Here is a 24661-nt window from a genome sequence, read left to right as displayed (position 1 = left end):
CCCACCTTTAGTCACTACCATCATACCATCATCAAACTCTGTATCAATGATGCGATGAGACCCTGCACACACATACACAACACACACACATACAGGACAGGGTAAGGTTGAGAGTTGTCAGTCTCCCACACTGAGAGACACAAAAGAGAAAGCTCAGTAAAGGAAAAGGTTAGCGACCACGCACTCAGACGCACTGTAGGTTCACAAAACAGGGATTAAATCAGACATACACTCACACACATACTATATGTAAAAAACACTGTGTAGAACCACACATACTCTGTAGTTTCTTGCTGGGGCTGTCTCCATGGACGTGTCTGCGCGGGAGGTACGGGGACGGCTGGGGCAGAGGTATAGAGGACATGTCGTGTGTTTGGAGTTTATACCAATGAGGAATGTCGTCCAGCAGGGCCGTCTCCAACTCTATCAGGATCTGAGAGAGGACAGAGAGGGGAAAGGGTGGGAGAGGAGGGTGAGTGAGCGAGTTAGAGAAACAGTCGGGTGGATCCACTACAGTCATAGTTATAGTATAGTTATATAGTTTAGTTTAGCAGGTTGTCAGCTGTGTGTCTGCCCGCCATAACTTTAGCAAGTTTCCAACAGACTGTGTGTGTGTGTGTTGGCGGTGAGTTTCGGGTTGTTGGTGGCGTTCTAGCTGTGAACGTAGGTGTAGCAGTGTGTGTACAGTTTATTTGTCGGTGAACAAATGCTACGAAACTACAACTCATCCGCTCCGCTCAAGCGAGCTGGAGCTGTTCTTTTAATACAACCATGGAGAGACCGGAGCCAACTTCCTGTATCCTGCAACTCCGGGTCCGCCTCTTAAGGTGGGCTGTTAAGGTGGACCAGCTTTTCTCCTTAAAGTAACGAGCCACTCCTCTGAGCCGCTCAGCTTTTGAATGAATTATTAACATTTCTTTTAACCGTTTTAACCAATAGCGTTAATCAGTTAAAATGTTTAATATCGGTTAACAGTTAACGGTTAATTATTGACATCCCTAGTGTATTCTAAACTTACATTGTGTGACCGTCATTGTTACCTCTCCCATGGCTATATTGTTAAATCTAGTCAACATCTCAAGGTTTACAACTGTGTCAAATGCACTGGGGAACTGCCTGAAATAAATTTTCTATTTCATGTAAGGGTGAAGTCAGACAAAAGTGACATGGGGTTCTCTGGTGACCTGGAGGATTAAAGGAGCAGTGTGTAGAATTTAGGGGGATCTATTAGCGGACATGGAATATAATATTCATAACTATGTTTTCATTAGTGTATAATCTCCTGATACTGAGAATCGTTGTGTTTTTCAATAGCTTGGAATGAGTCCTTCATATCTACATAGAGAGCGGGTCCTCTTCACAGAGTCCACCATGTTGCTCCTCCATGTTTCTACAGCAGCCCAGAACGGACAAACCAAACTCTGGCTCTAGAGAGAGCCTTTCATGTTTTGATGTTACCTGAAGACCACCGTACACACGCTTGGAAAGGGAGGGCTGAGCGGAGGGGTATTACAATTGGTTGCAATCTGCAACCACACCACTAGATGCCGTTCTCTTTTGAGGGGTGATCATGTAGGCCTAATTGCAACAACAACCTTTTAGTGCATTTCAACGGAAATGTAATGGAATTGCATTGCTAGGCAACAGTTTGGGTCCATGTTTACTTTCTGTCAGCTGATGTCATTCACACACACTGCAATTGGAAATAAACTGGGACACATTTAGAATGTCTACGTTTAAAACCGTGTAATGATCTATATAATTGTATATTTGTGACATCACAAATGGACAGAAATCCTAACGGCTTGTTTCAAACACACAATTTCTGAATACGGGCTGTGTGTATTTCTCCGTATATTGAGTGTTTTGATAGTTTAACAGTATTTTACTTTAGCAGCAACAGCTCAATCTGCAAATGATTGCAGTATACCAACAGTATGTGGAAATAATATGCATCCCACCTCTCCCAGGAATTCACTCTCCTCCTCCTGGACTCTGGGCTGGTCCCACACCGTGATCTCTAGCATGCGTTCTCTGAAGTCCCGCCGGTGAACGTGGGAATATAGGAAGGTCTGGTTCCACTTGGGCTCAGCGCTCTTCTTCACTGTTTTAGTCCGCCGTTTACTCTTATCACTAACAAAGGCATGAGCACACAGTGTTTAGATTATAAGAGGAAAAGCATGTTTCTGAAAATGACTTTAAAAGACAGTATCCCTTTAAAATAATAAGGGTGGACGACATTAAACACATCGAAATTCTTCGTGTTGCAAATGAAAACTATGAGATTAAGCAGATAGATATTCCTCTGATTCTATTCCTTACGGCTGGTATGATGTCAAACAGGTAAGTGACTGATGGACTGTACTTGTGAGATGAACCTACAAAATAAAAAGAAATTAATACAATGACCTTACCTCCTATCAGGCAGGAAGTACATCTTGACATAGGGGTTCCGAGGTCGTCCATCTGGTCGGGGTGGCAGGTCTATGGCTTGAAGGACGTTGACGATCAGCTGATGTCCCACTTTGTCATACCACAGCTTCACCTGTAAAAATGTGTGAAGACCGTTAGCCTCTATACATATCTATATCCATTCACATGAACGACATACCTCTCTCACAGTCCAACACATTCACACTCCCAACTAAGAAGAAAATGAAAATGAAGAAGAAGAAGAAGAAGAGGAGTGTGGGGGCAGCAGTAGCTCAGTCCGTGGGGACTTGGCTTAGGAACTTGAGGGTCGCTGGTTGTATGTATATATGTAAGTATGGTGTGTGGACTGGTAGCTGGAGAAGTGCCAGTTTGCCTCCAGAGCACTGCCGGGTTGCTCTTGAGCAATGCACCAAACATCCTAAATACTGCTGACCCTGCCCTGTGACCCCTCCGAAAATGCATGTCTGTGGCGTGGTATCTAGAACTGCCTTGTGTGAATTTGCCTTGTGTTGATTGACAAATAAAGCTTGTTGTTCTTCTTCTTCTTCTTAAGTAAGTTGCCTTACTAATTTTTGGCAACAAAATTACTTAGATAAGGTTTAGGAAAAGATCATGATTTGGGATCCCAAAGCTTCGAGAAACAGACATGAGTACCGACACCGGAGCAAAGCAATACAGTGCTGTGGACGGGGACGGCAGAAAAATGTTTTTTAGCCACCTAAAAGAAAGGCTCACCTAAAAAAATAAAAATCGATATCCGTTCAAGTGTTCGCTTTATTTAGAATATTTTCACCGCTTTATCTTGCCATCAGACAGCCCGCTCCTGTTCCCATTCGGGGAACTGAACTGAAAGTGAAACTTATCTATGCTCTCTCCAAAGCCAGCGGGCTCAGAGGACAAAAACAGTATAGGTACGTTTCACTTTCAGTTCAGTTCGCCGTCAGAGATTACTCTAAATATAGCGTACACTTTTTAGGTGGGCTTTTCTTTTTAAGTCGTTAAAATAAGTTTTTCCACCGTTGACGCTAGAGGTGTACATGGAGCGTCATAGTTAAACGCGGTGGGGCGACTGACCAAGCTGCCATATCTGATGAGTTTGGGAGTGAGAATGGGTTGCTCAGTCCTGCTCAGATACTCACAGAGAGCTGTCCAGGCAGTACCAGAGGAAGGTCTCGGAGGGTCCCGGGGCTGGTAGGGGACATCACTGATATAGAGGGTCGGTCCATTTTTTGCGACTCAAAGGAACTGGAGCCTGCTGTTATAGAGAACAACAGTTGTTGTAAGAAATCAGAAGAAAAAGCACAATCAAATCCAAAACTTGAAATTAGAGCACACATAAATACACATGTATCTCTCTCCAGAAGCTACTTACAAAAGCAGTAAACAATGGTAATACCATATAAGCTGCACATACAAACACTTACTAGACTCTAGAGGAGGGTGGGATGACTCTGGGATTCTTGGGATGTCCCTGTAAAAAGCGAAAGAGAGTCAGTGAATTCTTCAACTTCAAATGTACAGAATAGAGTGCTGCAGGAATGAGTCCTAAAACCAGGAAATGAGTTCGCATTTTAGCTCTTCTGGTTCCCTCGTCTGGAAGTCAATGGGTTTTTAGTTAGATGCCTGAAATAGGGTCTGTGGTTAACACAAGCTGGAGAGATTTTAACGTTTTGTTCTATGATATAAAATACGTCAGTAAATATCCTACTCATGAATTTTGAAGCTTTTACGTGTCTTAAAAAGGCGGTTGCTAACAAGTGGCTAAATGAGACTACTAAACGTCATCACGCCGACTCGTCCGCCTTTACAGCCTCGTTGTGTATACTCGCGCTCATGCGACCGTAGTGCGTTTATAGCGTAACGTTAGTGTTTTACTTCTGGTGATTGCGTTCACACTTCAAAAATCATAAAGGTGGTGTTGATTTGTGGAGATTATCTTGCTGAACAAAACGTGTAAGTATCATAAATGTGCGTTTGCCACAAATCTTATTTTCTGCAATAATCCATAAAATCCCATTGGCTTTTTGTCGCAGGAACCAGGGCGATGCTAACTTCCTGGTTGGCCTACAGAAATACGCCATCCCTGCACCACTCTATATATACACATCAAGATACTTGCCATGTAAAGACACAGTCAGGACTTTACTGTACATTCATCTTTAGAAAATGAATGAGTGAAAGACTCATGTCAACAAACAGTTGCATGGTAGGAGAAGAGCGAGCAGTCAATCAAATACATGTTTACATGTTAAGCATGTTGGGTAGTAGAGGAAAAAATAACAGCTGGAAAAAGGAATTCATCTCTTGGATCTCAGGATTTCAGGGAAGGCATGAAGGGGAAGGGGCTCCACCCATTAAATCAACACTACTTACTGATATGCTCTATACACTTTTCTCAAGAAGTTTTTGGACATAATTCGGTGGATAGAGCTTTGAGATAAAGGAAGGAGACAGTGTCTGTCAATGCCATCACTCAAGTACTTTAATGACAATTATTACATATTGATGACGTTAATCTTACCCTATAGGTCTTGAAACAACTATTTCCACTTGTGGTTCAGCCTTGGATTCAAGGATAATGTTGTACACTTCTTTCTTAGTTGCTCCCAGCAACGACTTCCCATTCCACTGCAGCACCTCGTCACCTGGAACCAAGATGGCCGACATATACACAATGATGATCCAGCCTGAGGCTCATGTCGCAGTAAATTTGACTAGAAAAAGCCAGGTACTAACAGAGAATTGTACATCTTAAAGTCAAACTTAAAGGTCCCATATCATGCTTTTTTCCAGGTTCATACTTATATTTTGTGTTTCTACTAGAACATGTTTACATACTTTAATGTTCAAAAAAACCTTTATTTTCCTCATATTGTCTGCCTGAATATACCAGTATTTACCCTCTGTCTGAAACGCTCCGTTTTAGTGCATTTCAATGGAATTGCGTTGCTAGGCAACAGTTTGGGTCCATGTTTACTTCCTGTCAGCTGATGTCATTCCCACACACACTGCAATTGGAAATAAACTGCGACACATTTAGAATGTTTCTGTTTAAAACCGTGTAATGATCTATATAATTGTATATTTGTGACATCACAAATGGACAGAAATCCTAACGGCTTGTTTCAAACGCACAATTTCTGAATACGGCTGTGTGTATTTCTTCGTATATTGAGTGTATTGATAGTTTAACAGTATTTATAAAGCACTTAAACCTGCTTTATAATATAAAAGACATGAAAATCTCACTTTTTACAATATGGAACCTTTAATTCTGAATTCTCCTCACTTTTGGCGTGAAGAAAACTGTAGCCTAATGCTAATGCAGCTATTGTGCATGTTTTTCTGTTTTTGGAAATATTTGTGGGAATGAATAGCTTCGAGCCCGAATGGGTGCTTCTTTTCGCGGCGGTTGAGTGACATCTGAAAGCTGACGATGCTATCAACAGCACACTGCTGTCTGGAGAGTGTCATACGTTTTGTAACCTACAAACATTGATACAAGACACTTTTCCCCTTTTCCAACAAGACCATGTCGTGTTGGCTATCAATTGAAAGCAACTTAAGATATATCGCCTTTATAACATTCAACATTATTTCGTATTCGACTCGGAAAGTGCAAGCTAGCAAGCTAGGCTAAGGAGCTTCACTCAGAAAGTGGAGGCTAGTTAGCCTAGCTTGCTAACATTAGCACTGATTCCCACTACATTTTACTCTTCGTTCATGTCATTTCAAAACCTGCTGAGTCATCTGCAGCTCCTCTCTATGCGTCCCATATTACAAAAAGGAGGGTTGTATAGCTAGCGTAAGCTGTCTCTCTTTCATTGGCCTATACATCAGACCGGCACATAGCCTACGGGTACTTCGCAAAAAGTCAAGGCCGCACCCCCTTTTGGGGGAAAGAAAACCAAAGATCTCATAGACTGCTATGCAATTTCACGTGTTTGGATTGTAATTTTGACAAATTAATATGCATTCATCTCTTGTTAAACAAACGTTTGTTTTATACACATGTCTAATAATTATTTTGCGATCTTGCCTGAACATCTGCAATAAATTAAATTAAAGTTGTACAAATCAGTAAGTAACAATCAGTAACAGTGCTCAAATCACAGGTAGCCCTGCTGTAGGACTAAGAAATTGATAACAACAGCTGGCTAACTGCCTTTGTGTCTCTTCGAAAGTTACTATTTTTTTTTATTATTTCTATTACTATTTTTGGTGTCCACCCCCACACAGATATACATTTTAATTTCAGCTTGACTTTAAAAATCTGCCTCTCGATTCAAACATTATCAAACAGGTAAAGTAGGCTACAGTTGCTGCTGCATAGAAACAATATGTCCGCACCTGCTCGTAGGTGTCCCACAACATCTGCAAGGCTGCCTTTCTTGACTTTGGTGATGAAGGCCCCGAGTCTCCCCGTCTCCGTCATCTTCCCTCCTACCACCTGCACACGAAGGAGAGAAAGGAGAATGGATAGGAACAGAGGTTCATGTTAGCAATTCCCTGTTTTCTCTGCAGGATTCAGTAATTATTAGTATTCTACATAACTGTGTCGTGGAATACTCTTCACCTTTCATGATTGTTACCCAGTACTCCACACAGCTTTCACAGGGATTACAAAGCATCACCGTTTCCAGTTTGAACTCATCTAGCACTCAAACTGAAGTTAAAACAAACACTAGGTGTGATCCAGGTGTGAATGTTACTGCTTACTTTTAGGCCGAGGAGGGAGCCGGCCTCGCGGGGCATCGCCGACCTCTTGCTTAGCGTGATGCGTCCAATTAGGTGGTCGCCCTCTTTGGACGGCTGCCATGTAACTGGATGCTACAGGAGAAGTTATGAGGGGAGTGATGAGGCATTGTCATGCAAAGAAGGTAGGGAAAACAGAAATGTCCTTAAACGTTACTGTTTTGATTGATTTTCATTAATGCACTTAAGAATTTGAGTGTGCGTTTGCATGTGAGTTACTGTGAGTAATCCGGGTGGGAGCAGCACATTAATGCCCCGAATGTGTCACGTTTTGCTGAAACTTACATGCCACACTGTAGGATCTAGAGAATGACAGTCCCAGTCCCCTGCACAGAGAAAGAGAAAGAGAAAGAGGAGTTAGTTGGCCTCTGTCAGTACTCAGGAGAAATGTGTCTTTTATGTACAGTAAATGTACATATATTATACTTTACGGTTTCAGTTCCCGGTATGAGAGACTGGGGAAAAGATATGTTTCATATTAAAGGTCCCATTTTGTAAAAAGTGAGATTTTCATGTCATTTATATTAGAAATGTCACAAATATTAAATATTTAGACCATTACACGGTTTTAAACATAAACATTCTAAATGTGTCCCAGTTTATTTCCTCTTGCAGTGTATGTAAATAACATCAGCTGACAGGAAGTAAACATGGACCCAAGCTGTTGCCTAGCAACGCAATTCCATTGAAATACAGGGTAAATACAGGTATATTCAGGCAGACAGTATGAGGAACATACTGTAAACATGTTCTAATACACACACAAAATACAAGTATGAACCTGAAAATGAGCACGATATGGGACCTTTAAACAAATAGATATTTTGACACAGTTTGGGGCAGTGTTGTCAGGGCCTCCCTTTGTCAATGTCTTCCCATCCTTCTTATACATCCTTCCCTGATCCATCAGGGCTGGAGCTGGTATTTGGATCTCCACACTTTTACAGAAAAATACTCAACTGGACATTATGCTTCATGAAATGCTATGTATGATAAATGCTGCCATTGACTTGATATTAACCCCCTGAGACCCAGACCGACTTTACTGTCTTTCAGAGGCTGTAGCAGATTCAGTTTATGGCATTCATCAATCCTAGCTTCTCAGGAAAGAGGTTACATCACTTCTCAATCACTGCCAAAGACATCAAGAGCTCCCAGCAAGCATGCTGATGCTGCAGGAACCAATGCACGGGCATCGATCGCAGGGACGTCCCACACCAATACACATGGACGTACTGAGGAGAGATGCTGGACAGTGCTGGCTTTCCGATAGTTGTATTATCACTCTTTCCATCCACCACTATTGGTTTTGTGTTATCAGCCCTACTTGTATTAGTTATTACAGCTGCTAGACTGCTATTGTGGCTGCTTCTATATATCTCTCTCTCTATCTCTCTCTCTCTCACTCTCTCTCTATCTATCTATCCCCCCCAGCCGGTCTCGGCAGATGGCCGCCCGCCCTGCGCCCGGTTCTGCTCCAGGTTTCTTCCCAGTAATCGGGGAGTTTTTCCTGGCCACAGTGCGCTTGATTGATCCTGTTGGGTCTCTAAACTATGGTGTACGGTCATAGACCTGCTCTACATATAAAGCGTCTTGAGATAACTTCTGTTGTGATTTGACGCTATACAAAAATAAATTGATTTGATTTGATTTGATAACGCTCCAAGTTAGGGTCAATTTTGGGGAGGAAAAACTGGCATGGCCCATTTCAAAGGGGTCCCTTGACCTCTGACCTCCAGATATGTGAATGTAAATGGGTTCTATAGGTACCCACGAGTCTCCCCTTTACAGACATGCCCACTTTATGATAATCACATGCAGTTTTATGCATACAGTATAAATGTGTTATTTTCACCTATTGTAAAATGGTGTATTTCTATATTTCTGCATACTGGGGTCCCTAAACAGTCTTGGAATTACATAAATTGGATGTTGATGTTAGTCCCCATAGTAGCCATTTCATTGTAGTGAGACCATTTTTTAAAATTTGACCTCACTGTATAAAATGACCTGTGGTGACCTCTAGGATAATCACAGCCTCATGAAACTTTACAGCCACAAACTACAGACCTAGAGCATTCAGAGGATGGATGGATCAAACTAGAGACCTAGAGCATTCAGAGGATGGATGGATCAAACTAGAGACCTAGAGCATTCAGAGGATGGATGGATCAAACTAGAGACCTAGAGCATTCAGAGGATGGATGGATCAAACTACAGACCTAGAGCATTCAGAGGATGGATGGATCAAACTAGAGAACTAGAGCATTCAGAGGATGGATGGATCAAACTAGAGAACTAGAGCATTCAGAGGATGGATGGATCAAACTAGAGACCTAGAGCATTCAGAGGATGGATGGCTTTCCTAGCTAGATTGACAATAAGGGGGTTTCTGAGCAGTTGCGAGAACTGAGGGAGACCCTAGCTTTGGTCTCCAGGGCCGGAGTCTCTGCTGTACTCTGCTCCTCTGCTTGCCTTCACTCACACATCGCGCTCGTTCTCGCTATTTCGCTCCACTCTCACGTGCATGCGTGCACACTCCACACTGCAGAAGAGTTAGTTGAGCTCTGAGAATATCTAGTGAAAGTGGACAAAGTGGACGTTTGTGCAGAAATAACTGCTGCAGCTCCTCCAGACCAACAGAGGTTTCCTGTGTCGTGTTTCTTGAAGTGACTAGGCTCCGGAGCGAGTGACGTTATCGAAACTCCGATATCTCCCCTGTTCTCTCCGGCCGCGGTCGGGAGGCTGAGGCAGGAAAAGCCAACACTAGGATCAGCATTGATTCATGGAGAGACCTTCGTCTGGTTAGCTAACATTACTGCCAAGCAGCTGAAATATAGAGTGATATTGTGGTTTTAGCTGACGTGTGTCGCCTCACTGAAGGGCGAGCGTAAGCAACAGGACGCTGACTTTCGTTGACTTAATGGCCACAGGTGTCACTGTTAACAAGCAATTTCTGATTCTTACAAACAGTCCCTTTAAATAGAAAGAAAAAGAATCACAGAGATATAAATGTTATAAGATAGTGGTAGTGAGAAAAGCTGGCAAAAATGTCATCACTGAACCAGAGCAAAAAAAAAAGCTTCATTCATAATCAAACTGATTCACTGTGCCGGCCTGTCCAAAACTCCTGCCTGAGCCCGGCCAGGGACAAAGATACCAGTGACTGTCAGAGTATCCCAGCTCTCATTAACACGGACAGATGGTCGGCTCGAGTAGAAGAACAACTCACTGGCCCAGCGCCAGACCAGAGAAGCCTGCGAGATTTATGGCCACTTTTCCACCACAGGAATAAAACAACAGAAAGAGGGCTTCAGATGGGGATTTAAAAGACTTTGAGGAGCTTCAGTTTCAAGGTTTAAAGTCAAGGAAATGTTCGAGCCCGGCACAGAGCGAGATGAATGAGTCAATGGAAGTTTCTGGCAAAAGAGAGCAGGAGGGGATGGAACTTTCTGGAAAAAAATATGCATCACATGCACTGCTGTTTGTCAAAAAACATTTTAGTAATATTTAATGAGAATCAAATGAAAGAATGACTGCTCTGGAAATCAGAAAATCAGAAAAAAAAGTCTGAGTAGACATGACTCCAGTGCTGCTAATCTGAAATCTGAAAGTCCACGGAGAATGCTTGAGAGAGGATAAATGCTGACTCCACAGTTTGAACTGCTGAGTCGGGGTTTTTGGTTTTGGAGAGTGAACACGCTGGGCAGATTCCAAAATCTAGGCTGCTCTTCTAACTGATGCTACATCAAAGCATCAGCTCTTTGCAGGTATTAACGTAGTATTGTTCTTGATAAACAGTGTGTGTGTGTTTGTGTTTGTGTGTGTGTGTGTGTGTGTTTGTGCGCGTGTGTGTGTGTGTATCATAGAGCCTGTCCTCCTCTTTCGCTCCATCTGCATTTTTACAAGCTCAACAAAATCCCTCCAACATGATATATAAAAAATCTCTACATCACATGATCTTGAACTCCCATCAACCTGTTTCACGCTCGCTCCACCACATGGTCTCAGCAAGTATACCCACAGAACAGCATGTGCTAATTTGGTGTCATTATTTTGTACATCTTTAGTGTCATTTAACACAATTTACCAATTAAGTTTGGTTTATTTCAACCATGTGTGGTATATTCAACCTTATATCCTATCCACCTTATTCTTGGGGGCGTTACTGTAGAAATGACTAACTTCCGGTGAGGTGGCGGCAGTAGCATTGCGCTAGTTAGTCCAATAGGCTAACCACCAACTTCTTTTGAAAAGTAATTCACCTTCATTTTACAAAATCCTGCTTTATTTTTAACAGATATTTAACTAACTTTGAATTAGCATTTTCTAAAATATCCTTGCGGAGCTGTGGTACGGTGTTCTCTACATTTTACGCCCTTCAGCGCCACGCCAGGCACCACTCCTCTGTGGTTGAGAGCCAGACAAGCTTGTTTGTGTGCTCATTCTCCGGGGGAAATCAGTGCGCACCATTGATGTTAAAAATGCCACTTTCAAAGCATTTATTCAACAAAGGGTAATATATTTAACAACTTGTGATAGCATAATATTAATTTCATACAGACTACAGTACTGTGAGAAGCATAAATTAAGTTGAAATGTACATTTTCGCTGCTCTACTCATCTCCCCTCTCAAGCCGCTGTGGGCGCATGTTGCGCACCTCACAAACTGACTGAAATCTCACAGGAACAAATGGTGGAGGTCTCTGATTGGTCGGGAATGAAAGAGGGGGAAGTGAGGATGACATGCACATAAATGTTATGCACGATCTGGAAGTATTTATTCAGCGATCGGCGAAAAAATTTCATCTGTCCGGAACATAGTTAGTGTACAGAGTTAGTGTACGTTAGTTGGGCTATAAAGAGCAGCGGAGGAGAGACGTCGGATCCTTTAAAGGACCGACAGCAGAGCCAGGAGAACATCAGGTATGAGTTCATGTGTAGGGAGGACACAGCATTGTAGCGTTGGTTTAATGACAGACAGTTACTTTGACCATTTTCTGTACAGTTTGAAATGTAAGGAGTGCAGGGCAGCATTAGACTACAAATAGTTTAAGTACGGTTATCTGTGTAGAAAAAAACTAAACCGTGTTACAGTGGAAGTCCTGATCTGCCTCAGAGCTTCACCGTCTGTAGCAACAGAGTCAATAACGTAGCTAAATATGCTAGTGTAGGTTATCTGAGGCCGCTTCTTCTGGTCGTCCTCCATCCCTCCATAGTAGAAGGCAGAGCTATGATCACATTATCCTGTTTGAGCTGTGATAGGTGGTGTTCACACATGTTTTACTAGATTTATTAATACAATCACTCTAGGAGAGACGAATAGTGTAGCATCAACATAGAAAATGATTCAGTGACACGACACGACGGAAGTTACGGACAGAATTCACGCAAGGCATCATGGGGGCTAGGAATAAGGTGGATATGATGACCTTACCCTGACTATCAGACTAAAGTCCGTTTCACACATGCAGTCCATCCCTGAAATGTTCAGGAACATTTCCTGCATGGGCTCATGTGTGAGTGGGAGCAGGGATTGTTATTCAGGGAAATCTGTGCCGCCAATTTCCCACCTCAAGACCTCGTAACATTTCAGGACGAGCCCATAAAGGGTTACGTCCGTATGATGCATAGGCGCCGGAATAGGGAGGGACAACGACAACCCCCCCCCCACTTTCAGGTGTTATGGTCATAAAGTGGTATCATACAAGCCTGGGGATGGCGTAGCATGTTGGACCTTTATCCAATCCCAATCAACAATTGTGTTACCTAATCTAAATGAAATCAAGGTGATCTTATATCTAGGGATGCACCGATACTACTTTTTTCAGACTGAGTACAAGTACAAGTACTTACATTTGGGTACTCGCCGATACCGAGTACCGATACGAGTATTTCTCTGTGCCAAAAGACCCTCCGCGACCGGCTCTAGGTTGGCTTGGAAAGGCTCGGGGCGAAGGTGCTTCCTGGGGCCGTGGCCAAAGTGTCACCGGGGCAGACTGTCCTGAGTGCGCCCACATAAAAGGCGCCAGGGGGTCTGCGGCGATGTCTGCAACCCACCTGAAACACGGACCAAGGAGTCTAACGCATGCGCGAGTCAGAGGGTGCAAGCAAAACCCTGTAGCGCAATGAAAGTGAGGGCCGGCGCGCGCCAGCTGAGATGGGATCCCAGCCCCGATGGCTTCCTTTTTTGACTTCACATTTGCACTGATGCTCTACACTTTTGAAAAGACAGACGACAAATTCTCCAAAAAGTCAACAGGCCATGTTACAACATAGACAACTATACAGACATACTGCCTTGTGATTGAGCAGTGACTCGGTTCTCTCAACTGTAAAAGAAAAACTCCTTCCACATCACCGCTAATGCTCTCTGCACCAGCACATACAGTACAGTACAACAAGTTCATATATTCATGTTCATTCTCTGGGCACCTTTAAAGTAATTCTGGTAAATGTAGGAATATCTCATACACACATTCACAAACACACACACACTACACACAATAGTGGCTAAAGTGCACTGGGACGCAGTGTCATCCCAACAGCAGAATTCCTCTTCCATTTCCTCGGCACCATTATCACCTTGGTGTTCTTCTTTACACCAAGGAAGTAACCCAATTATATTGAATCACTCTCTGCTTCCATTTGACTTCAAACAGAGTCAAACCTGCTGCGTCATTAAAGCCACGGTGTCGGAGATGCACTCGTATATCCGGCGGGATGCAGTTTATTGGGCAGAATGGGAAACTACGATGCAAACACTGTTTACAATAATCCTGCTAAGAGGATTTTTGGTACATGTACATAACTGTTTCTGCATGAAAATGACATAACAACATCCTCTTATACATCATGTCTGCTTTGCTGAAGCTTTTAATCCGAGCTATGTGCACGCATATCCTTAATGCTTGTGCTCTGCATTAAACTTGTGTATTTTTTTTCTTGTCAAATATAGTTGACAGAATGTTTCACAGGTCTACATAAATCCATAATCCTCATTATGTTATGTAATGTCACACATATGAGTTACTATAGGTTGTTTTCAAGAAAACAAGAATTACCACCTTGCGGTTGTATGCCTCCGCCAACCAGTTTACATCCATTACATCCATCCAAATGTCATCACTTTTATCATTATCCTATTTTATACTATAGAAATGTGTGTGAAATTGTCATAATTAGGATATGAATTCTTGAGTTATGGCCAAAAATGTGTTTTGTGAGGTCACAGTGACCTTTGACTACCAAAACCTAATCAGTTCATCCTTGAGTCCAAGTGGACGTTTGTGCCAAATATGAAGAAATTCGCTAAAGGCGTTCCTGAGATATCGCATTCACAAGAATGGACAGGACCTATGTATGCACGTACAGACGGACGGACAGACAACCCGAAAACACAATGCCTCTGGCCTCTATGACTGCTGGATGTGTAAATAATAGATGTATGTGTATATGTATATGTATATGTATATGTATATAAGAAGTGGATTTAGTCACCGTGATGTCACCCATAGGTTTGTGGACTGCCATTTTAGGCCTTGAGTTTGGTATTTTGGCCGTCGACATCTTGGTTATTTGCAACCAGAAGTGACACGAGAGGGTGGAGTTAAGTACAACTGAACGCTGAATAAGACATTTTTAGGCGACCAAAATGTTATAATTAACTTTCATGAACTTAAAACACCATCTGTGAAAGGGTTAAAGTTGTAAAACGAAAAGAGACAACTCCCAGATTGGAGAACGGCGTGGTAGTGACCTGTCAATCACAAGGTAGCCCCGCCCTAAAGCATCCCCTGCTTTATGGTCTATCTGACTCTAAATGGGACCATAATTTACTAAATGAACATCATGCTGTATTGAAGAATACTTCAAACTAGTGATTGAGATCATAAACTCATGTTTACAATGTTTACTGAGGTAATAAATCAAGAGAGAAGTAGGCTCATTTTCTCATAGACTTCTATACAATCAGACTTCTTTTAGCAACCAGAGGAGTCGCCCCCTGCTGGCTGTTAGAAAGAATGCAGGTTTAAGGCACTTCAGCATTGGCGTCACTTTTCAGAACTGAAAAGTAAAGTAAAGGTAAATAAGCCACAGTTTCCTAACAAGCTCGTCATATCAACTTGAAAGGTCATATGTTAATAGCCAAGTTTCCAAATTCAGCATTAATTTTAAACAAATTTCCAGAAAACTCCACTACTGTTGAATATTAGGAGTTGGGCGCACTGAGATAAACAATTGGTGGCACTGATTCTCGAGTCTGGTGAAGCAGAAGAGGGCATATTGAGATTAAGTAATAAGTAAGATTAAGAGCCATTCAAAGAATGGGAAACAATGTGGAAAATGTGACGAACATGATGGCATTTATATTGGTTTCATGTATTAATTTGAGGAGGGTTGCAGTCTAACACAGATGCCTATCCTTTAATAGTGAGGCCCTCACACTTTAATTACGAGGCACTTTAATAGCAGGCGCATAACATGAGGTTGTTCATCACATCTCATAAACCCGCAGTAACACCCAGGCCATATTTTGACACCAGAGCCCCTCGCCAACACTGTCACAGCTAGACTTAATGTAATGTAATCAACTGACACCAACCCCAACGCAACAACGCAATGAAATGTCATTTCTTCTAAAAACAGAAAAAGAACACTTGACCCTGTGTCACCACCTCCCTTAACCTAATGCATCTATGTCAGGAAACATACTGCACATTATCCGGCAAAACTTGCTTCATGCCAATGATGAGAGTAGATCGCCATTTTGACTTTTAGCTGTCGCTATCTTGATTTTAGGCCGACGCCATCTTGTTTTTTTGCAACCAGAAGTGAGATGAGAGGGTGGAGTTAAGTACAACCAAATGGTGAAAAAGACATTTTTATATGACCAAAATGCTACAATTAACTTTCATGAACTGAAAACACACTGTGTAAGGGATAAAGTTGTTAGACGAAAACATCGACAACTCCAGACCGGACAACGCCGTGGTAGCAACTAGGGATGTTAATAATTAACCCTTTAACCGTTAACCGACATTAAGAATTTTAACAGATTAACGCTATCGGTTAAACGGTTAAAAGAAATATTGAAAAATAGTTAAAAAGCTGAATAAAACTCAGAGGAATGGCTTGTCACTTAAAGGAGAATATCTGGTCCTCCTTAACAGCCCACCTTAAGTGAGTCCAAACCAGAGTTACAGATACAGGAAGTTGGTTCAGGTCTTGAGGAGTTGTAGCATTTAGTCACACACTAATTAGTTCACACACTACTACAGCTACGTTCACAGCTGTAACGCCACCGACAATCCCCCACTCCCCACCTCCGCACACACACACGGTCTGTCAGACGCTTGCTAACCGTAGACCGGCAGACCGTATGTGTGTGACAACGGCAAACACGAAGCCAACAGCAATGCTACAGCTGTGAAAGTAGCACAAACACACACGGCCTGTTGGACACTCAGTAACGTTACACCCGGTTGACAGAGTAGCCGGGCAGACACACCGCTGACAACCTCACAGTTTAACTAAATAATGCGGTGGAGACTTGCTGGTACACTACGCGCAGCATCGTGGTTACTAACTCTCCCAGACGGGTGAACCGGGGACCCAGTTGTCTGTTTGGCACTATACACTGCAGTTGGTGATGAAGAATGGATGTAACATGTTTGTCCATCGGCTTTTCTTTGCAGCTGGGCGACTTGTTAGGCGCTAAAAATAGCACCGCTGCATGCGACGCACTAATCTTGACGGTTAATAATCGGTTAATTGTTAGCATAGTAGCAACCTGTCAATCGCAATGCAACAACATTCAATGAAATGTCATTTCTTCTAAAAACAGAAACGGAACACTTGTCCCTGTGTCACCACCTCACTTAACCTAATGCATTTATGTCAGGAAACATACTGCACATTATCCGGCAAAAAACTTGCTTCATGCCACTGATGAGAGTAAAAGGAGACATCCTGTTTTGAGGCCCAGCTAGCTAAAGAGTGTTTAAAACAGCTAATAATCCCAATCCACACCATCTACCCATTACCAGTCCCTGAGTTATAGTAATCTGGATTAAAACATCTGGAACAGGCCCCTTCTGTGACCGGTGAGAGAGATAAGCTGATAGAGCTACAGCTAACTCTACCTACTGCCTCTTGAACTTAGACGCTCTCCCGTGGCTTATAGCGCAGCCTAGCATCGCTTCTCTAACAGCTGCAAAATGCATAGGTATCGAGAGGCCGGCGGTTACCAGCATGCGGCGTGCAACCGCAGCCGGGCTTGATTTTAGCTGGTGGTCCACGGTTGGCTGGTGCAGCTGGTTGTTTGCGAAGCATTACATAGCATGCGAGCCACTGACCTAATTCCACAAATCTGCTGGCCTAAATCACAGGGACTCTCCAAATAAATGAGAGCTGTCCTGGGAGCAGCAGGGTTTAGCCACAGCACAGAGGTGTAGATGACACACAGGGATAGTAATTCACTGTATGATGGGTGGGCGCTTCATCCTATCACTTATCGTATAGTTTTACAGTCCGAAATTAGAATGTGCTGGTATTAGAGTAATCTTCCGAGCCAAAATATCTCTCTGTTTTTTTTTTTTGCACATTATCGTAATTCTACTACCGAGGCTATTTTAGATGCTAGGGCTCGGAAAATATGGCCGTGAACAGGAAAGACGCTGCGGTGGAAAAGAGCTTTATCATAGCATTCTTATTTTACATAGCTGTTTTAGGAGAATCGAATCTTTGCAACCATCTTTCACCTGAATAACAATTCTTTCCTAAGTTGAATGTTTATGATCATTCAATTGGGATCTTTCTATCTCTCAGAGTATTTAGCTGCAGGTCAATTAGCAGCTACAATTAGCCATCAAACCTGTGACTCTAATCCTGCCCACACTACACTGGGTGTACAGCTGTAGGTGATACAGGCGAGATCTGATAGTGCTTCTGATGAGAATACAAAATGTGCACAGATCAGAAATTTAGGGTTCGTTATGATTCAGGTGGACAGAATGAGGATTGTGTGTGCAGATTAAGGACGAGCACGTGAGTTAGGTGAGAGAAACAGCAGTGCATTATATAATGACTATAGCTAACTATAGGGAACCGTGTCTAATGTAAGGAAATGGATGGCAGCAGACAGTGCAAGGTATGCAAGTGCGGACAGATTTAGCTTCGTAAGCTAGTGGACCGAGCACATCTGTCTGACTGACCTTTCTCGCTGACGCTTTCCATGTCCACGTCCTCACAGCTGGTGTACTCGGGCGTGGAGCCGCCTTCCTCCTCTGAGCTGCTGATGGACATCTGCCTCTTGTTGACTCCGCGCTTGCTCTTGTATGACCGTGGAGGGGGCGGCCGCAAAGACTCCGACTGGTCCGAGCTCTGAGAGTCCTTCCTCAGCAGGTTATCCCCACCCTTGTCCCTTGGGGTCCGTGTTGTACCGGGCTCTAGGCGGCCTTTGTTCGGGCCCCAATCTGGAGGCACCGGTCCCCCAGGTTGGGGTCCTGATCTCACTCCACCCCCTGCAGGTGGAGCTCCCCCTCCAACCCCCACGGTCCTATCCACAGAGTAAGCTCGGTGGTTCTCCAAGAGGGCCTTGTGGTCTCCCTCCCCACCTCCACCCCTCCTGGCCAGACGGTTTTCAGGCACCTCCCCTCCTCCACCTCCCCCGTCACCAGGGCCCAGTCCGACCTCATTGATCGCCAGATCGCTGTGTCGTCGCTCGTGGCGGACCTTGGACACCTTAGCATGCATTCGCATCTCCTGCTCCTCCTTCTGTGGTTTCACTGGGTATCGTGCAAGGTTGGGATCGCTACGGTAACGATTCTGGAACTCCTCCTCACGGCGCTGGCGCTCCCTCTGCTCCTCATCCTCCGGGCGTCTCCGGTGTGTTTCTGAACGACCCAAGTTCCCTTCCCCGTCCTCGTAGTCCTGAGAATGGATCTTCTCCAGCCTCCGTCCGTCTCCTAAGCGTCTCTCTCCTCTTTCCCCGGGAACCACTCGCTCATCCAGGGATGACTGAGATGGCAGCTTCCCAGCAGGTCTCCGGCCGCTACCACGCCCCAAGCCTCCCTTACCATTTTGTTCATGGAGGGAAACTGGCCTTTTCCTACGTGAGAAGAAGAATCATTATACCAATGTTTCATACAGTCTACAGACAGACATAAACACAGGTGCATCTTTTCAGGTATTTGTAAAATGAAAAAAAAAGCTGAGAAGAGTTTTTTTGTACAGAAATATCCTGTGATAAGAACATTTCTTTCTACATGAGCAAAACCTTGGTCACATTTATACGAACAGATTAAACCCCTAAAACCCGCGGGATCATGGGAGTTCTTTTCAGTGGCCGTAGCAGATATGAAACTAGAAAACCTAAGGAATCCACTGGTACCAACCATGTCATGCTAGCTTCTCGGGAAAGAGGCTAAATAACACTCAAAGTTAGGCTAAATTTCGGCGAGGGCTCCCTTGACCTCTGACCTCCAGAAATGTGAATGAAAATGGGTTCTATGGGTACCCACGAGTCTCCCCTTTACAGACATGCCCACTTTATGATAATCACATGCAGTATAAATGTGTTATTTTCGCCTATTCTAAAAATGATGTGTTTTATTTTATATTTCTGCATACTGGGGTCCCTAAACAGTAGAATTACATAATTTGTGTATCACTGTAAAGCTGAGACTCTTGTGGATCCAATGAGCTCAATTGCATTTATATGTGATGATTTTAGTCCCCAAAGTAACCATGTCACTGTAGTGAGACCATTTTTTTTAATTTGACCTCACTGTATAAAATGACCTGTGGTGACCTCTAGGATAATCACAGCCTCATGAAACTTTACAGCCACAAACTAGAGACCTAGAGCATTCAGAGGATGGATGGATCAAACTAGAGACCTAGAGCATTCAGAGGATGGATAGATCAAACTAGAGACCTAGAGCATTCAGAGGATGGATAGATCAAACTAGAGACCTAGAGCATTCAGAGGATGGATGGCTTTCCTAGCTACATTAACAATAAGGGGGTTTCTGAGCAGTTTCTAGAACAGAAGTGCTCGCCATCCAATCGCCGAAAAATGCAATCCTTGCAGAAATCTCCAAATGTCAAAAGTTTTTGATCCCAAATCACAGCATGGCTTTTTCTATGGCTTTCCTCAAGGTCTTGGTGTCTTAATGTGGTATTTTGGAGGGATTATTGATCATTTTTATCAATTCTCGAATTGTAAAAAAAAAATTCAATTTAGCACCAAATCTGTGTAACAAATGGTATCAACCTGAACATTTCTGCAAGAACTCATGAGACATAAAGATCATGGGAGTGACCATCATACACCGATCAGCCATAACATTAAGACATGGCATGGGCACCCTGACCGGTCTGCGGCTACGCAGCCCCATACGCAACAAACTGCCATGCACTGTGTGTTCTGACGCCTTTCTATCGGAACCAGCATTAACTTTTTCAGCAGTTTGAGCTCCAGTAGCTCTTCTATTGGATGGGACAACACGGGCCAGCCTTCACTCCCCATGTGCATCAATGAGCCTCGGGTCTGACCCTGTTGCCGGTTGCCATCATAACGAGATAATACATTTTATTCACTTCATCTGTCAGTGGTCATAATGTTATGACTGATCAGTGTATACTTCCATCATAATGTTCTAAGACCTTATACACTTTTACAATTTCTTTTAATTCATTCATTCATTCGTGTTTATCAACCATGTTTTCTAAAATTATTCTTCAGGTTCCCAGCTTTCAAATGATGTACACTTCTATGTGACATTTACTATTGACCTGCTATCTCCCCCTAAAGACCCCCTGTACCCCTCTAAAAAAGACAAAAACGGGTCTATTGTGTGCCTCAGCGGTTTAAAACTTCTACTAACCATCAACTCTTACCTAACTCACCCACTGGATGAAAAAAAAGGGATTGAATCAAAGACCTCTCAAGACTAAAACCTGTGACCTAGCTTCTCCACTGGTTAAGCTGGAACAAACACAGATCTATTCTTCTTTTTTTAACCCAGGGATTAAAAAAACAACAGCAGCTTTAGACAGCAAGCAGTCCGAGCTTTCTGGGTTTTGAGAAAAAATATGGTTCCCATTGTCTAATTCTCCAATTCCAATCATGTTAATGAAAAAAAGGTACGGGTTGAACATGTAAATCATCCTCTAGTGCAGGGGTCAGCAACCTTTACTATCAAATGAGCCATTTTAGCCACAAAAAAAAAAGAAAAAATCTGTCTGGAGCCGCAAAATATTTGAGCATTGTGATGAAGGTAACACAGCTTATAGTTTAAGTATATAGTATATAAGTCTAATGCAGTGAAGGCCAAAGTGAAAATGTACTACAGAGTATTAAGGCCACGTTGAGGGAAAACAAATCTGAGATTTCGAGAATAAAGTCATAATATTACGAGAAAAAAGTCGTAATATTACGAGAATAAAGTCATAACTTTATGAGAAAAAAGTCATAATATAACAAGAATAAAGTCATAACTTTACAAGAAAAAAGTCGTAATATCACGAGAATAAAGTCAGAACTTTACGAGAAAAAAAGTTATAATATAGCGAGAATAAAGTCATAACATTATTAGAAAAAAAAGTCGTAATATAACTTGAATAAAGTCATAACCTTACGAGAAAAAAGTGGTAATATTACAAGAATAAAGTCATAACTTTACGAGAAAACAAATCGTAACATAACAAGAATAAAATCATAACTTTGCGAGAAAAAAGTTGTAATATTACGAGAATAAAGTCATGACTACGAGAAAAAAAGTCGAAATTTAAAAAGAATAAAGTCATAACTTCACGAGAAAAAAAGTCGTAATATAAAATGAATAAGGTCATAACTTTTATGAGAAAAAAAGTCATAATATAACAAGAATAAAGTCATAACTTTACGAGAAACAAAAGTAGTAATATAACGAGAATAAAGTCATAACCTTAGAGAAAAGAAATTGTAATATAACGGGAATAAAATTATAACTTTGCGAGAAAAAAATGGTAATAATACAAGAATAAAGTCATAACTTTATGAGAAAAAAAGAAAATAACACGTAAAATTACTACTTTATAATATCCATCCATCCATCTTCAACCGCTTATCCGGGATCGGGTCGCGGGGGGAACAGCTCCAGCAGGGGACCCCAAACTTCCCTTTCCCTTTCTCTGACTGGGGGATCCCGAGGCGTTCCCAGGCCAGAGTAGAGATATAATCTCTCCACCTAGTCCTGGGTCTTCCCGGTGGTCTCCTCCCAGCTGGTCGTGCCTGGAACACCTCCCAAGGGAGGCGCCCAGGAGGCATCCGTGCTAGATGCCCGAACCACCTCAACTGGCTCCTTTCGACGCAAAGGAGCAAGGACTCTACTCCGAGTCCCTCACGGATGACTGAGCTTCTTACCCTATCTCTAAGGGAGACGCCAGCCACCCTCCTGAGGAAACCCATTTCGGCCGCTTGCACCCGCGACCTCGTTCTTTCGGTCATGACCCAACCCTCATGACCATAGGTGAGAGTAGGAAGATTGAACGGTAGATCGAGAGCTTTGCCTTCCGGCTCAGCTCTCTTTTCGTCACAACGGTGCGGTAAAGCGAATGCAATACCGCCCCTGCTGCTCCGATTCTCCGACCAATCTCACGTTCCATCGTCCCCTCACTCGCGAACAAGACCCCGAAAACTCCTTCACTTGGGGTAAGGACTCATTCCCTACCCGGAGTAGGCAAACCACCGGTTTCCTGCTGCGAACCGATCCAGTGAGTGCTGGAGGTCGCAGACCGATGATGCCAACAGGACCACATCATCTGCAAAAAGCAGCGATGAGATCCTCAGCACACCGATCTGCAAACCCTCCTCCACCCGACTACGCCTCGATATCCTGTCCATGAATATCACGAACAGGATTGGTGACAAAGCGCAGCCCTGACTGAGGCCAACCCCCACCGGAAACGAGTCTGACTTATTGCCGAGGATCCGAACACAGCTCTCGCTTTGGGCGTACAGGGATTGGATGGCCCTGAGAAGTGCCCCCCTCACCCCATACTCCCGCAGCACCCCCCACAGTATCTCCCGGGGGACCCGGTCATATGCCTTCTCCAAGTCCACAAAACACATGTAGACTGGATGGGCATACTCCCAGGCCCCCTCCAGGATCCTTGCGAGAGTGAAAAGCTGGTCCGTTGTTCCACGGCCAGGACGGAATCCGCATTGTTCCTCTTCGATCTGAGGTTCGACTATCGGCCGAACCCTCCTTTCCAGCACCTTGGAGTAGACTTTACCAGGGAGGCTGAGCAGTGTGATACCCCTGTAATTGGCACACACTCTCTGGTCCCCCTTTTTGAAAAGGGGAACCACCACCCCGGTCTGCCACTCCTTAGGCACTGTCACCGACTTCCACGCGGTGTTGAAGAGACGTGTCATCCAAGACAGCCCCTCCCCACCCAGAGCCTTCAGCATTTCTGGGCGGATCTCATCAACCCCCGGGGCTTTGCCACTGTGGAGTTGTTTGACTACCTCAGTGACTTCCACCAGGGTAATTGATGATGGTCCCCCATCAGCTTCCAGCTCTGCCTCTACCATAGAGGGCGTATTGGTCGGATTCAGAAGTTCCTCAAAGTGCTCCTTCCACCGCCCGATTACCTCCTCAGTTGAGGTCAACAGTGTCCCATCCTTACTGTACACAGCTTGGATGGTTCCCCGTTTCCCCCTCCTAAGGTGCCGGATGGTTTTCCAGAAGCACTTTGGTGCCGACCGAAAGTCCTTCTCCATGGCTGCTCCGAACTCCTCCCACACCCGCTGCTTTGCCTCCGTCACGGCAGTGGCTGCTGCTCTTCGGGCCCGTCGGTACCCTGCAACTGCCTCCGGAGACCTCCGAGATAACATATCCCGGAAGGCCTCCTTCTTCAGTCGGACGGCTTCCCTGACCACCGGTGTCCACCACGGTGTTCGAGGGTTGCCGCCCCTTGAGGCACCTAAGACCTTAAAACCACAGCTCACCGCCGCAGCTTCAGCAATGGAAGCTTTGAACATCGTCCACTCGGGTTCAATGCCCCCAACCTCCACAGGGATGCCAGAAAAGCTCCACCGGAGGTGTGAGTTGAAGATCTCTTGGACAGGGGCCTCCTCCAGACGTTCCCAGTTCACCCTCACTACGCGTTTGGGCTTACCAGGTCTGTCCAGAGTCTTCCCCCACCCTCTGACCCAACTCACCACCAGATGGTGATCAGTTGACAGCTCCGCCCCTCTCTTCACCCGAGTGTCCAAAACATGCGGCCTCAGATCAGATGATACGATTACAAAATCGATCATCGACCTTCGGCCTAGGGTGCTCTGGTACCACGTACACTTATGAGCATCCTTATGTTCGAACATGGTGTTCGTTATGGACAATCCATGACTAGCACAGAAGTCCAACAACAAACGACCACTCGGGTTTAGATCAGGGAGGCCGTTCCTCCCAATCACGCC

The 24661-nt window shown here is 43.9% G+C and overlaps 1 protein-coding gene across 32 annotated transcripts in view; it reads right to left on the bottom strand.

The window, feature by feature from the left end:
* The window catches only part of LOC141765101 (regulating synaptic membrane exocytosis protein 1-like), a 126687-nt gene that overhangs the window by 45235 nt on the left and 56791 nt on the right, over positions 1-24661 (bottom strand). For 28 of the 32 annotated variants that reach the window (XM_074631001.1, XM_074631006.1, XM_074630970.1 and 25 more), the window contains 11 exons: positions 18405-19300; positions 7474-7514; positions 7153-7263; positions 6784-6883; positions 4955-5078; positions 3858-3904; positions 3573-3688; positions 2415-2545; positions 1962-2133; positions 280-433; positions 6-62 (listed from right to left, as the gene is read on the bottom strand). In XM_074631001.1, the coding sequence (XP_074487102.1) occupies positions 6-62; positions 280-433; positions 1962-2133; positions 2415-2545; positions 3573-3688; positions 3858-3904; positions 4955-5078; positions 6784-6883; positions 7153-7263; positions 7474-7514; positions 18405-19300 (1949 nt within the window). Of the gene's footprint in view, positions 1-5; positions 63-279; positions 434-1961; positions 2134-2414; positions 2546-3572; positions 3689-3857; positions 3905-4954; positions 5079-6783; positions 6884-7152; positions 7264-7473; positions 7515-7614; positions 7696-18404; positions 19301-24661 lie in introns of those variants that run through there. The other 4 variants (XM_074630977.1, XM_074630999.1, XM_074630974.1 and 1 more) reach the window with 3 other exon arrangements.

Source organism: Sebastes fasciatus, chromosome 3 (genome assembly GCF_043250625.1).
Source record: "Sebastes fasciatus isolate fSebFas1 chromosome 3, fSebFas1.pri, whole genome shotgun sequence".
Classification (NCBI taxonomy): Eukaryota; Metazoa; Chordata; class Actinopteri; order Perciformes; family Sebastidae; genus Sebastes; species Sebastes fasciatus.
Note: the sequence above shows the minus strand (reverse complement) of the source record. Positions and strands in the feature narration are given on the sequence as shown.